Source organism: Pongo abelii, chromosome 4 (genome assembly GCF_028885655.2).
Source record: "Pongo abelii isolate AG06213 chromosome 4, NHGRI_mPonAbe1-v2.0_pri, whole genome shotgun sequence".
NCBI lineage: Eukaryota > Metazoa > Chordata > Mammalia > Primates > Hominidae > Pongo > Pongo abelii.
Genome location: NC_071989.2, coordinates 182,800,911 through 182,815,617, shown reverse-complemented (window position 1 = coordinate 182,815,617; position 14,707 = coordinate 182,800,911). Strand labels below are relative to the sequence as shown.

The following is a 14,707-nucleotide window of genomic DNA, read 5'->3' as shown; positions in this document are numbered from 1 at the left end:
AGTTGGGGCTACAGACACATGCCATGACATCTGGCTAACCTAACAAGTAGATTTTTAAAGTGACCACTCATTTTTATTTACCTTAACTAATGGGATATAATCAAAACCCACTTAATGTTATATTCCAACTTCATTGTGTAGTCTTATGAAATTTAAGATTATTAGGCATGCTAAAGATATATTTATTATTAGCTGAGTAATTATCAGCTTGCTAAGGGTATTATCTATTTCTAAAAACTAAGTCATTAAATTTGCTGTTTGAAAATCTTATCATCCAGAATATATATGCAGGAAACACCAGAGATGCCAATATGTGTAACAGTCTTTCCATATTTACCTGACAGCAAAATATAAACTTTTAAATCATAAGGAAAACACAGAGCTACAAATAGCTGCACAATCTCCCAAGCACTGTTTTATCGCTTTTCTGGCTGCCAATTTACTTCTAGGTACTACATGAGGAATTTGTTAATGGATCCTCTAGAAACGTATCTCAAGTGCTCTTACTTTAATAGAAACATTCCAGGTTTTGCCACACTTGTCTTCAATTTCTATTACTAAACACAAATAATAACAGTATATTTTTAATAAATTTATCCTATAATAGCATATGTCAAGTGAAGACACAAACTGATTATAAAACTGGAGGTTATTTCATGAATGATCTTAAAAAATCACTTATCCTTTAAATCTAAGCTATTTAACTGTCTTACTTTCTCGCAAAAAGGCAAAATATACGTGCCAAGAATAAGTTATTCAGGTACCCCTACAAAATGATTCTTTAGAATTACCTAAAATTTCTAGAGCTTTTCCCCCAAATGTTTGAAATTTATAGGATTAGTCATTTATTTAGCTCATCTCATTTTAAACCACATGTATTGTTTACTTAGTAAAAAAGAAAACAAAAAAGTTGACATAAGGCATTTGAGTATAATTAAACCTCCAAGATAATGAGGTATTTTGGGACTAGTGTGACTATATTTTTCTTTTCAAAGATTCTTAATTTTTTTCTAAGAAATTCCTTTCAGAAAGGAAAAAAAGCACATCTTTAGATATAAATAAGTTGAGTTTCTCATTTAACACAGGGAAATCATTTTGATTCAAATCCAAATCCCACCATTCTGATAAATTTCTTTATAGCTCCTTAACTCCTTCAAATTATGTCTAAAATGTTAACTGTAACACAAATATTACGTAAGGATCAAAGCTACGCTTCATTTCCCCTCTCCCCTTCCCCACAAAGGTTAGAAATTAAACAAGCTTGGGTCGTCTCCAAATACAAGTGATACATTTAAAAGTTAAAAACGATGTTACCTCTCCTTCGCCCATATGTCCTTGCTGCATGTCAAATGAGAAAAAAACAAAAACAAAAAAACAAAACAACCTTTCAAACATTGTCAAAAGAATCAACTGTGATTTCATCTACCAGCTTTTGAAAATGGAAAAACTGTGACTATATTCTTCATTTCCTGGTAAATGTCTAAAAAAACAAGGAACGGGATGGTAAGAGGTCAATTTTGGGCATTTTTAAAATTTCTTCAAGGACACTGTAAAACTTTATTGAATCTTATCTGTTCTAGGGGAAGCTTTTTGCTGTAATTGTTGCCCAACGTTCAAGCTATTATGAAACTAAGGCAGTATACAACATAATCAAAACCAACTATTACCATATTAATAACATTTTCTCGCAGAATTCCCTGCTAACTAGCAATTTAGTAGATATACCAATATTCAATTCATGACTTTTTCACCACCAGAAGATAAATACAGTTTTCCTCAGTTAATCCCTTATAAGAGAAAATCATAACAAATGAAATCTTTAAGCAATTCATCAACTTCCTTTTAGCCAACAGTTCCCTATGCCTAATCAAGTCTTCTACCAAGTCCTAAATGTTGAAAAGTAAAAGGCCTGATATTTTTATTGCCAAGTAGGTTGTAGCCAAGGGGCAAAGTAAAGGTAATTAATAACCCACTGGAATACTCAGGAAATGACAGTATAAACTTTAAATCAGAAAACCTTTGAGAAAATGTCTTCCCTGAAACAAATTGGCACTTATAAGCCCAGCCTGTCCAAACACCTCAATTCTATCCAATGAACATTTCTTGAATGCCCGATCTTGTGGATAAATAGTAAATAGTGCATGTCCCTGACCTCCAGGAACTAGCAGCTTTTAATGCCAGAAGGCCACATAAGCAAACAACAGTGTAGCATGCCTATTGTTATACTAGTTATGTGGTAGGTGTAACAGGAATAGAGGAGGAAGAACTGACTCTGACGAAAAAGTTGGGGGTGGGGGTAGGGAATTTGAGGTGGCCCTTAAAGGAAAAACAGAGGAAGGGCATTCCAGGCTCAACAGCGTCACAGGCAGGGGTGCTGCTGTAGCATTCAGGGAAAGGTGGCTGGAACAGAAGCATGTAGAACAAGTGGGGACCTGGCTGGGGATGAGGTTTCAACAGTAAACTGGGATGGGTTTTTTCTTTTTGGAGACAGAATCTAGCTCTGTCACCCAGGCTGGAGTGGTGCGATCTCAGCTCACTGTGGCCTCCGCCTCCCGGGTTCAAGCAATTCTCGTGCCTCAGCCTCCCCAGTACCTGGGACCACAGGGGTGTGGCACCACGCCCAGCTAATTTTTGTATTTTTTTTTTGGCAGAGATGGGGTTTCACTATGTTGGCCAAATTGGTCTCCAACTCCTGATCTCAAGTGATCTGCCCACCTCAGCCTCCCAAAGTCCCAGGGTTACAGCCTGGGATAGGTTTTTGAGTTAGAAGGTATAGCTCCTTTAAGAAATCACTACACAAACTCACAAACTGGTCAAGGTTTTCATTCTTATTCTTCCAGATAAATGCTAAATAATTATAACTCAGAAATATTATGTGAGTATCTTCCAAAGTGAAATTATATCTCAAACCAAAATACATTTCTGCCACACTTAGACAGCCCTGGATTTCACCAAAGTATTTGAGCAAATGGATTCACACAACATACAATCTCCCTCAAGCAGTTGTGCTTTTACTTTAACAGGTCTTAAGTTTAGGGGGTTGGGGAGGGGTAGGTATTTTCTGACTCAATCAGACAGAGGTTAGAAAGACAAATAGCATCACAAAAGCAGATGCTTGTTTAAGAACATTCTATTCATACAACTGCTTCAAAGATTAGGGAGTCTGGGGAAACAAAGTAATGATTTGAAAATCTTAGTGCTGTCAATCTTAAAAAGTTGATTGATGCTGCTTGGATTTCTGAGAAAACAGATATTTGAAAAGAATAAGCTTTTATAATATAGCTACAAAATTCACATGAAAACGCTCATGGCTTCCATTATATCAAAAATAAATAATTTCCGGAATAGTAAGGGCTGTGGATCAAAAGTTACAATCAAACACTCTCGAAATCTTCAAATGTACACTCTCAAACTTTGATTGTATACTATAAAATTAAACTGGTCAATATAAAATAATGCATGGTTAAATTCTGAGATTAAATTCTGAAAGCTATGTAGATATTTTCTCATATTAAGGGAAAATAGGTTATAAGTGAACAATGTTTACAACTATAAAAGTTGCCCAATCAAATCAGGAAATTAATGTAAATTAATATTGAAGAAATAAAAACAATGACATTCTGGAACATGCAAAATGAGAATGTGTAATTTTTATTTCCACTTATGGTAATACTTATACATTATTTTTCATGTAAATTTTGGCATATGACATATACACAAAAATAAACCGTAAGTTCAATGAATTTTCTACAAATTGAACAGATCTATGTAACTGGAACCCAGAAATTAATAGAATGCTAAATAACACCACTTTATCTTACATAAAAAGGATGTACTAAGCACTTTTCCTCACTTATTTCAAATTATATTGGCACACACTTTATGATGAAATTCTTGCAACATAGAACCTCTCTGCTTTCCTGAGGAAAATGTCAGACAGATTTCCAATCTCATGACTAGCAAGTGTTGCTTGTTATTTGATGTTTCTCAAATATCCGAGGAAGTGTAAGTTAAAAAATGACTTTAATTATGTTCAAAGAAATCTACATTTTGGAAAAGTTCTAAGTCAGCAAAACTAACCCTGCTCAGAATTTTCCTTCAGTTACCGAAAAGTAGACTCTTAAAAGATTTTTTAGATGCATGCTATTACCACTGAATAAAAATCTCCCAGTCCCCACCAAAGTTTAAATGAATACTATTTATATGTTTATCCACTTTTATTATTTCTTAGTTTTGATTTATTTTATTTTTATTTTTGGAGATGGAGTCTCGCCCAGGCTGGAGTGCGGTGGCGCGATCTCAGCTCACTGCAACTGCCTCCCAGATTCAAGCAATTCTTCTTGCCTCAGTCTCGCTGGGACTATAGACATATGCCACCACATCCAGCTTTTTTTTTTTTTTTGTATTTTATTAGAAACGTGGTTTCACCCTGTTGAACAGGCTGGTCTCAAACCCCTGAGCTCAGGCAATCTGCCCACTTCAGCCTCCCAAAGTGCTAGGATTACAGGCGTGAGCCACCGTGCCCAGCCTAGTTTTGATTTATAAAGTCCTCAATAATTTAATGTTCAGAACTAACAGGATTCAAGAATGTTAAAAAAAAAAAAAAGCTCAAAATATTATGGCCATAAATTTTTATAACTTCTGGATACCTGCTATTAGATCTATTGATATACTTTATTTCTAAAATGCCTTTACAGGATTGCCTACAAATGCTTCCTTTCCTTGTTATTAGCCCTATAAGCAGAATCAAATTCCCTCTAGCAAAATATTCCATTAATCTGTAATGCCAGACTTACAAAGAAGGTACAGAGAGACTTGTCAGGGCTTCCCTGACTTTCTCCCTCCCCACACATTTTATTATAAAAATAAAATATTATTTATCCCATAAAAAGTACTTTTTTCTCATTTGTTGCAACATTTGTAATAATCAAAAAGAAACAAAGTACCCACATATTCAAAAGAAGAAACACCTAGTATGTGGCATTTTTATATATGTATGTATGTATTTCAAAGGAGCAACCCTATTAACTGAGCATGTGGCATTTTTAAATGTGGCTCATGTTCATGTACCTAAAGCTCTCTGAGATGCTGGCCTGCATGCAGTGTCTAAGTGTGTATTGTAGAATCCTTATTGTGTACATTTAAAAATAAAGAAAATATAAATAGATATGTGGGACTATGCATAAAATCTTTTTACTTTTTATTTTATTTTTATTTTTATGAGATGGGGTTTTGCCATGTTGCCCAGGCTGGTCTCAACTCCTGGGCTCAAGAAATCCATCCACCTGGGCCTCCCCAAGTGCTAGGATTGTAGGCATGAGCCATTGCACCTGGCCATGAAATATTTTTTCTAGAAACAACCACAAGAACCTTTGGAGACAGAAACTTCTAGAAAGAGGAAAGAAGGCATTCACTTCTTGTTTTATCCCTTTCTGTACCATTTGAATTTATTATTATTGCATATCCTATATTGCTATATTTGTTAATGAACCCTTTTTGGTTTCCTCCTTGGTACTAATATTAAAAATGAACAAATGACATTATTACTTTCATACAAAAGCATACTTTCCTACATGACAGCACCTAATCAATTCTGCCACGAATAGGACTTTAGGCCATGAAGGATAAGATGTTACTATGTTTTAGTGGACAATGAAAAAATGGATCCTATTCGGGTTACGCTGATCTACCTTAGGCTCTCCAACTGTGCACCTCTCTCTGCCCCATGGTGAGAAGACAAATAGCAATTCTATTTGGAAAAAAAAGGTGGGGTATAGTTCAGATGATAAGATGTTATCAAATAACTGACTTCTTTTGGCTAGGCATGGTGGCTCACACCTATAACCCCAGCACTTTGGGAGGTCAAGGTGGGCAGATCATTTGAGGTCAGGAGTTCGAGACCAGCCTGGCCAATATGGTAAAACCCCGTCTATACTAAAAATATAAAAATTAGCTGGGTGTGGTGGCACATGCCTGTAATCGCAGCTACTTGGTAGGCTAAGGCAGGAGAATTGCTTCAACCCGGGAGGTAAAGGTTGCAGTGAGCTGAGATTGCACCACTGCACTCCAGCCTGGGCAACAGAGCGAGATTCCGTCTCAAAACAATACAAAACAAAACAAAACAACCTGACTTTTCCAGGAGGACTAAAAGAAAATATATGGGGAGAGGAGTGTGGAAATTAGCCAAATTAGTAAATCAGTTGAAAAGATATAAATCAAAGGCTTGAAGCTAAAAGGAATTAATCTGTGAACAAAATAAAGATGGTAGAACCAAAAAGCAGACACAATCATTACAAAGATCAAAGCATACAATTCAGCAAAGATGCAAAGAAACATTTTAAATGATTTTATAAATTAATCCCTAATTTAATAGGCTCACTGCCACAAAATTAATTTACATTTGCTTTATAGTTAGAAATTCCTATCACATTGGCTTATGTTTATATTAGCTTGTTAGTACAACAACATTCAAAGAATGTTCCTAAGATATGATAAAGCACTATTATTTGTAAGGCCTACCTTAGAAAAGAGCAGAGAATGCAACTCTAGTTTCCTTATGTCCCTAACCCTCAGTTTCTTTATTTATAAAAATGGGAAGCAAATGAGAGAATAATGAAAAACACAATGTGTATATGTAATGGTCAGTCACATACTCAATAAATAATCTCCTCCCTTTCCCAAAAGTAAATTCATATGCATATATTCTGAGTATGATCTTCAACAATTATTCTCAGCTTTTCATTAGCATTTTAAGGTTAACAATTGTAGAGCACTTTAGAGTTTACAATTTGTTTTCATATTATCTTTTCAATGAAGGGATCTTTCAACATGCTTATTATTGTAGCAACTAGAACCATATTACGTACATTTTCAGTAAGTGATCATCATCTACATTTCTCTTGAGTAAATAACACCTTCCTTTTTGATAGATTTCTTCCCCCTCCCAAGCAAACAATCTTCCTCTTTTCATTCCAAAAAACTATAATTAGGAGATGTTGGGCCGGGTGCGGTGACTCACGCCTGTAATCCCAGCACTTTGGGAGGCCCAGGCAGGCCGATCACTTGAGGTCAGGAGTTCGAGACCAGCCTGGCCAACATGGTAAAACCCCATCTCTACTAAAAATACAAAAATTAGCTGGGCATGGTGGCAGGTGTCTGTAATCTCAGCTACTTGGGAGGGTGAGGCAGTACAATTGCTTGAACCTGGGAGGTGGAGGCTACAGTGAGCCGAGATGGAGCCACTCCACTCCAGTCCACTCCAGCCTGGATCAGACTGGAGTCTGGATCAGTCCAGAACAGACTTCATCTCAAAAAAAAACAAAAAAAAAAAAAAAGGAAAGAAATGTTGTTCTGTGCTACCCTTAATAGATCTCTTACTAATCTCTTCCTCAAAGGAAAGAAAATACATATATGAGTTGTTAAAACTTAACAGGTTTTTTTTGCTCTATAACTTTCTCCTGCCACAAGGTTCATTTTTGAAGTAGCTAATCCTGAGGGCTAAAGCAGTGGAATGAAAGGTTAGAGAAAAAAAAAAAGTATAATGCACAAGCATTTTTATACAGAGGTGGTGGTGGTTTCTTAGGTAAAATAAAGTTTCAAGCTGGGTAAGAGGAAAACTAATCTTTTAATCCAATGTCTATCTCAGAGATAAGCCAAGATACTCCAGAGGAATTTGAGGTAACTGGCCTGTGTTTAGCACTTCTTCTCACTTAACTGGGAAACTAAGTTTTAGGCTTGCTTCTCATAACCATAAAATGGGCATTCTAACTATATCCCTACTACATGAAATTTACTAGTATAAGGCATCTATTATGGGCTGAATTATGCGGCCACCCCCTACCCCCACCCTCCTGCCCAAATTCATATGTTGAAGTCCTAACCTCCAGTACCTCAGAATGTGACTATATTTGGAGACAGGGTCTTTAAAAAGGTCATTAAAGTTAAATGAGGTCACTTGGGTGGTCCCTAATCCAATATGACTGGTGTCTTTATTAGAAGAGTTTAGGACACAGACATGCACAGAGGGAAAACCATGTGGCGACACAGCTATCTATAAGCCATAGAGAGATGCCTCAAAAGAAATGAACCCTGATAACACCTTGCTTTTGTATTTCTAGCGTCCAGAACTGAGGAAGTAAATTTCTGTTTAAGCCAGTAGTCAGTGGTACTTATTATAGCAGCCCTAGCAAACTAATACAGCATCCAAAAAGTAGCTTTAGATAGTTCAGTTTTAAAAATACATTGAAAATCCAAGAACTGTCCCCAAGATTGTCCCTCAAAAAAATCTCTACAACTATTAACACAGCAATAAATTGAAAAATTCCCTAGAGTGTGAACTGTAACATTCTTAACACAATTACCAATCATTGTTGAATTATACTGGCACTGCCTTTTAATATGAGTGGTATACGAAGGTCATTGTATGAAACTGTAGGAAATTTATGATCGAACAGGGCAAAAAAATAATTTGATCCATGGATGAATACAACCTATTTATCTTTGTAAAGGCAAATTACAACATTAGTCCAATATAAACCACTGAAAACTGGTTGGTGACTCTGACTTTTTTTCTTTTAATTATTGTTATGATTTTTCCAATAAGAGGCTGGTGAGGGGATTTTCCTTTTATTTATTGAGGATTTAAACCTCTTTCTAAAAGCTTTGAGGTTGCTTGAAAATTTCAAAATAAAGCATAAAATAAAAATCAGAGAGTCAAAATTCAAATGTTCATGTGAGAAAGGGAATAAACAGCTGCTCTACATTTTTATCGATTTGGCTTTCAACAGATAACTTGGAAGAAAAAGGTCTGAAAGTTACATTGAAACAAAGCAGAGTGGCTATATAATCACCTTATTAAAGGTTTTTAAAAGCCTGAATAGATTATGGTGGACAAGGAAGAATAGCTCCTTACAGCACCTTTCAGTCTTAAAATTAAACAATGACTATAAAGTGACATAATATATTAGGCTTTTATTTTCAGTTTTAAGAAAAGGCTGCATGGACACAAGACATGAAGGGAATGCATTTGAAAGTGCATAGTTTTAGATTATGTACCTTAATGACAGACAATGAAAGCACGTTCAACTTTCAACAATTTTTACAAACTCATATTAATCCTTTGTTCTGTATTTTTTTCCTTATATATTTTCAGCTATTAAGAATCAGTACATGAATGAGATTAATTCCTAACCAAAAATATTACTTATTCTAATTCTCTTATTTTGACTTACTATGTGCCAGGTGCTATGCTAAGTGATTTACACACATTGAATCTTCACCACAACCCTACGTGATGGGTAGTACTTGTAATTCTTTAATTAATCTTCACTAAGCACAATTCATTATGCCAGATTTGCAATACAGGTACCCCCAAAACCTGAGCTAAAGTGAGAGCAAAGCTACTAAGAATGAATACATGAATTAGGTTAATTTGTCTACAGATGTGATCCACTCTAGAAGACATTTCATAAACATGACTGACAGAATGGACAATGTGCATATCTTACTCAAGGTCACTAAAAAATTGTCTCAACACCTCTCCTCCCTACCTAGTTTTAATTTCATGACTTTCAAGCAATCTTCTGCTCTAATCTGGACATTGCTACTGGAGAGAGAATAGGTCGGTCGAGTAGTCACCTCCGGCATCTGGTCTACCTGGAAGTTTTATGCTTCATTATAAACGAATAAATTGGCATCTGGTCCTAGTTGGTTGGTTACTAAAAAACTAATCCTTCATCAAATCTGACAAAATCAAGTTTTGCGGCCCCATGAAGCTCAGTGCTAGACCTGAGACCACGGCAACTGTAAACCCCACACTCCTGGGTCTTGCTTGGGGAGCCAGCAAGAGAAGTTTCTTAGAAGAAAGACATCTCTCTTTGTCCTTTATCTTCACGTCTTTCAGTTTGAGGCAATGTTAACCCAAGTCAGTATGCCTTTATAATAAACAAAATTTCCATGTATACAACATTAAAAACTATCTAGTCTTCTCTTAGAGTTCATGGACCAGTAAAATTTGAAAACATAAATATTTTGGGAAAAAGTTACTTTTATTTTTTTATTGACAAGTAAGATCATTAAAAATAATCTATTTATGAAAGAAAGGATAGTAATGAAGAAAAAAGGAAAGGCAATCTCATAATAGTATACTTTTTTTCTTTTTTTGAGACAGGGTGTCACTCTGTTACCGTGGCTGGAGTGCAGTGGTGCAATCATGGCTCACTGCACCCTTGACCTCCCTGGCCCAAGCAATCCTCCCACCTCAGCCTCCCAAGTAGTTGGGACTACAAGCATGTGCCACCACACCTGGCTAGTTTTTAAAAATCTTTTGTAGAGACAAGGTTTGGCCATGTTGCCCAGGCTGGTCTTGAATTCCTGGGCTCAAGGAATCCTCCTGCTTCAGCCTCCCAAACTGCTGGGATTACAGGTGGCTTTTTTTTTCCTAGTTAAGTGAATTTAGCTTTAAGGAAAACCCACTAGAGAGAGCTTATTTTTCTCGACAACCCTCAACAAGATGGGCCCCAGAGGCAACTAATCCAACAGGAACACCTTCATAAGGAAACTGGGACAAAGAATAGTTGATCACTTTGCCTAAGATGACACAGTAATATCCCCAATCTTGGTTCACTACAATTTCCAGTACTTGGAACTGACTTGAACTAGTTCCAAAGGAAAAGGTAAACTCTTCTGCATGTATATATATATTCCTTATGTTCTCCTTATCCTGATGCCACTGTCGCCACTGGGTTTGGTTTTTGGCCTAATACATTTATGCTAGAATATTACATTATGGTATTATTTCTCGCACTGTAGCATGAAAAGGCCTACATCTGATGACCAAGTAAGATTTTATAAACTATTTAGTCTCTAGAAGATCTGATGTACCCAGCAATTCTCAAAAATCAAATCTCCTGCTAACTTCTCCTGGCTCAACGATCCTACAACATATTGATTTCAAAAGGAGATCCAGTTATAAAAACAATTTTTAACTCCTCATTCACAACATACTAAAATCAAGGAGTGGAAGAATTTTTATTTTTATTTGTTTTGGGAATTATGGGAATACAGCTATTTAGTCCATAACACTTCTTAGAGGTCGTGGCACTTAAAATGAGCTTTGACAAATGGAAGACATTTTCTACACACAGAAATTTGAAATCCACATTCCATAGCAAATTAGTAGAAAAGAAGTAAACAAGACCTCTGTATTTCACCCAATTGTTTTAGACCATGATACTAAAAAAACAGACACTAAAATTCTTGTGAGTGGATATTCCCTCCTCCTGGTGAAACCTAGCTTGCTTCACTATGCACATAAAAAGAGAACTCAACAGAACATTAGCACAGGAAAGGAGAATCTAATGAAGACACTGGAAAGCCAATAAAACTTCATGTTTCTTGTTTTTGTTAGACAGCAAACAGCAAATGACCTTGTCCTATGCAATGTCAAGCACTGTGGTTTTAGGCTGCCTTTTTCTGGTTTTAGATCTCCGCTTATCCTTTCCTCTTGGAACATTTTTCCAGCCACGTGGAAATGGCTTTTATGTTGACATTTCAAAGGTCACTCTACAGAAGCTAATATTAGATAAAGCCAATCTTTAGGTATCATTATGGGATTTTCATTTTCATCGTCACCAAGTTCAGGACAGGGAATCAGTTGGCCCTCATATTAAAAAGAAAAGTTTCTGCCACAATTGTGAGCTAAAAGAATCATTCTTAAAATAGCTGATAGTTTAATTAGCAACTTACAGTTATCATTACAGAACAAACTAATGTAATTTCTCCACTGCTGAAGCACAACTACTGTATCAGTTTTGTGCACTTCACTGGGGTAAATCAATTATCACTTACCATTAATAAGCAGAGAGCTATCGGATCCTGGATATGAATAGTTTAGACGACCTGAAGGTAAAAGAAGGCCGTTACTAAATTTACTTTTTTCATAGATGGTTTAAACTTATTTAGTAACAGAGCTGAATTGACTTGCTTTCAAATAGGCAAGGTATTTGAATCAGAGGATATATCAATCAGCATGTTCATCAATATTCAAAAGGGAAAAGTTTGAAAGTAGGAAAAGAAAATATCTCTCATATTTAACTAGGTCCTTCTAATTTGCAAATCCCCATCCAAGGTAATTTTCTTTATACCATTATGTAATAGCAGCTCATTATGACAATCTTCACATTTCTGCCCCAATAAATGTGAAAATTTTTCTTCATTTGTGTAGTATTTTGTTACTTTTGAAACTATGTAATTGGCAGTAATATTTTCCTATATGATTCATAAGAAAAGTGCCAGGCTTATGCCTACATGTAGAGACAGGTTTAATTTCAGGTTTGGGGGAATATTCTCAGAGGGAAGAAGAACATTTCACTAAACTTACATATGATGAAAAATATCAAAAGCCCAGGGCACAGTAGGCACTCACTAAATGCTGGGTTACTTTCCTCTGAATTTTGAAGTGTGTCAAAATCTACTTTTGAAACTAAAATGGGCACCCAAGATACCCCTCAAAAAAGAATTTGTGAAGGTACTAAAATTTTTGTTGGATGAACTGTCTTCCAAATTGGTGGCCACAAATACATGGGGGGGAATGGCACTGGGATTTCTCTATGTTGAAGGAATTACATTTCTGTTTTGGAAGAGTTTTACATGTAAGTTGAGTTATCTACACTACAAATCCTTACTGAGTACACATATGGACCTAGTTCTATACTGTAAGTTATAAAATAAGAATCATCATGCAACACTTTTACGTCTCCAAACCCCACATGCCATCTGCACCCACCTTGAGAAGAATGACTGAAGAACCCTCAACAGGTCTTCCTCATCTAAGGAATGGATAGGGGGACCTGGTTGTTAGTTCTCTACTATAGTCCCACCTTCTATAAATCAGGATTTAGAACATGACTTTTAAAGTGACTCAGAACTACAAACATTCCTTTAGGAAACAGCAGTCTGAACTCTGACCCCACAGAACCATGACTCTCAAAAGCTGAGGAAAAACGGATAAACAGGTTCTCCGATGGCTTGCGGCTGGGGCAGGCCTTCCAGGATGCCAGCAAGGACTCTACCTAGTTCCACTAAATACTCTGGGAACCAGAGCTAACATGGGGTTCCATCAATCCAACAGCTACATATTAACATCTCTTTAGAAAGGAACTTAAGGTCTTCAATGTTTTAAAATACTGCTTCTTTGAAACAGTCTCCATAGTAATGAACTCATGGCATGAAAAGAGGAAACTATTCTCTATTGCCAACAGCTTTAATTAATCCATATCCAAAACTTGAAGACTGGATAAACTCTGAACTTTATAATTTTCCTACAATTTTTTTTTTTTTTTTGAGACGGAGTCTCTCGCTCTGTCTCCCAGACTGGAGAGTGCAGTGGCGCGATCTCGGGTCACTGCAAGCTCCGTCTCCCAGGTTCACGCCATTCTCCTGCCTCAGCCTCCCGAGTAGCTGGGACTACAGGTGCCCGCTACCATGCCTGGCTAATTTTTTTGTATTTTTAGTAGGGACGGGGTTTCACCATGTTAGCCAGGATGGTCTCGATCTCCTGACTTTGTGATCCACCCGTCTCGGCCTCCCAAAGTGCTAGGATTACAGGAGTGAGCCACGGCGCCCGGTGGCTAATTTTCCTACAATTTTAAAACCAAATGAAAGGATTTAAAAGAAACTAAGTTGGTAATCGTTCTATTTAAATTTCAGCTTAGTCCTACGTAGGGAGTGGAGGTAGGAATGGAGATGGAAGAAAAAAAGGTAAAAATTATTTTTGATATTTCAATTTCTTCCTAAAAATTGGTTTCATTCTTTAATTCTAATGTACATACCCAAGCACCCAAATCTACTGAATTCTATCTAGGCTGCTCTTTAACTAAAGCCTGGATCTATGGCCTGTCACAAGTATGTATTTTTAAAAGGATAGACTTGAGATGCTAGGAGCAAGAACATGACCCTGTTAAAAATTTGGCGGGTGGAGGGCCAAGTGCGGTGGCTCATGCCTGTAATCCCAGCACTTTGAGAGGCCAAGGCGGGCAGATCGCCTGAGGTCAGGAGTTCGAGACCAGCCCGGTGAATGTGGTGAAACCCCATCTCTACTAAAAATACAAAAATCAGCCAGGCGTGGTGGTGCACGCTTGTAATCAACCCAGCTACTGGGGAGGCTGAGGCAGGAGAATTGCTTGAATGCAGGAGGCAGGGGTTGCAGTGAGCTGAGATCTCGCCACTGCTCTCCAGCCTGGGAGAAAAGCACAAAACTCTGTCAAAAAAAAAAAAAAACTTGGGAGGTGGGAACAGAGTACTGTTTCTGAATCACAACTATAAGTAGCAGCTGATTTTCTGTAATGGAACATATATAGAGATTTTAGACTTCTAAAACTCTCTAGTAAATGAATAAGAGGTATCACACACTTTCATTCATCATAAAACATTTTCAGAAGAATGACTAAATCAATATAGAGACAAAAATATTTGATAACATTAGCTGAAATATTAAGAGGAAATGTCTTCTTCTCTCCAGTAAGATACTCTAATTATTGAATGCAATAGAAACCACGGCTGTTCTACATGAACCATAATGCCTCTTACTTGATGCCAAGGAAGGATTATTATTATTATTTTTTTAACTTTTGAGACAGGGTCTCACTCTGTCACCCAGGCTGGAGTGCAGTGTGGTGCTATCTCAGCTCCAGCCTCGACCTCCCAGGCT

General features: G+C 36.8%; 1 protein-coding gene across 4 annotated transcripts in view; it reads right to left on the bottom strand.

Moving 5' to 3' along the window:
• CPEB4 (cytoplasmic polyadenylation element binding protein 4) overlaps positions 1-14,707 on the bottom strand; it is a 72,136-nt gene that overhangs the window by 15,877 nt on the left and 41,552 nt on the right. Inside the window, exons 3-4 of one of the 4 annotated variants that reach the window (XM_054556255.2) lie at positions 11,848-11,898; positions 1,315-1,338 (exon numbers count right to left, since the gene is read on the bottom strand). The exons of 1 other annotated variant lie outside the window; for it this stretch is intronic. In XM_054556255.2, coding sequence (XP_054412230.1) covers positions 1,315-1,338; positions 11,848-11,898 — 75 coding nt within the window. The remainder of the gene's footprint in view (positions 1-1,314; positions 1,339-11,847; positions 11,899-14,707) is intronic. 2 more of the 4 variants (XM_054556257.2, XM_054556256.2) reach the window with 2 other exon arrangements.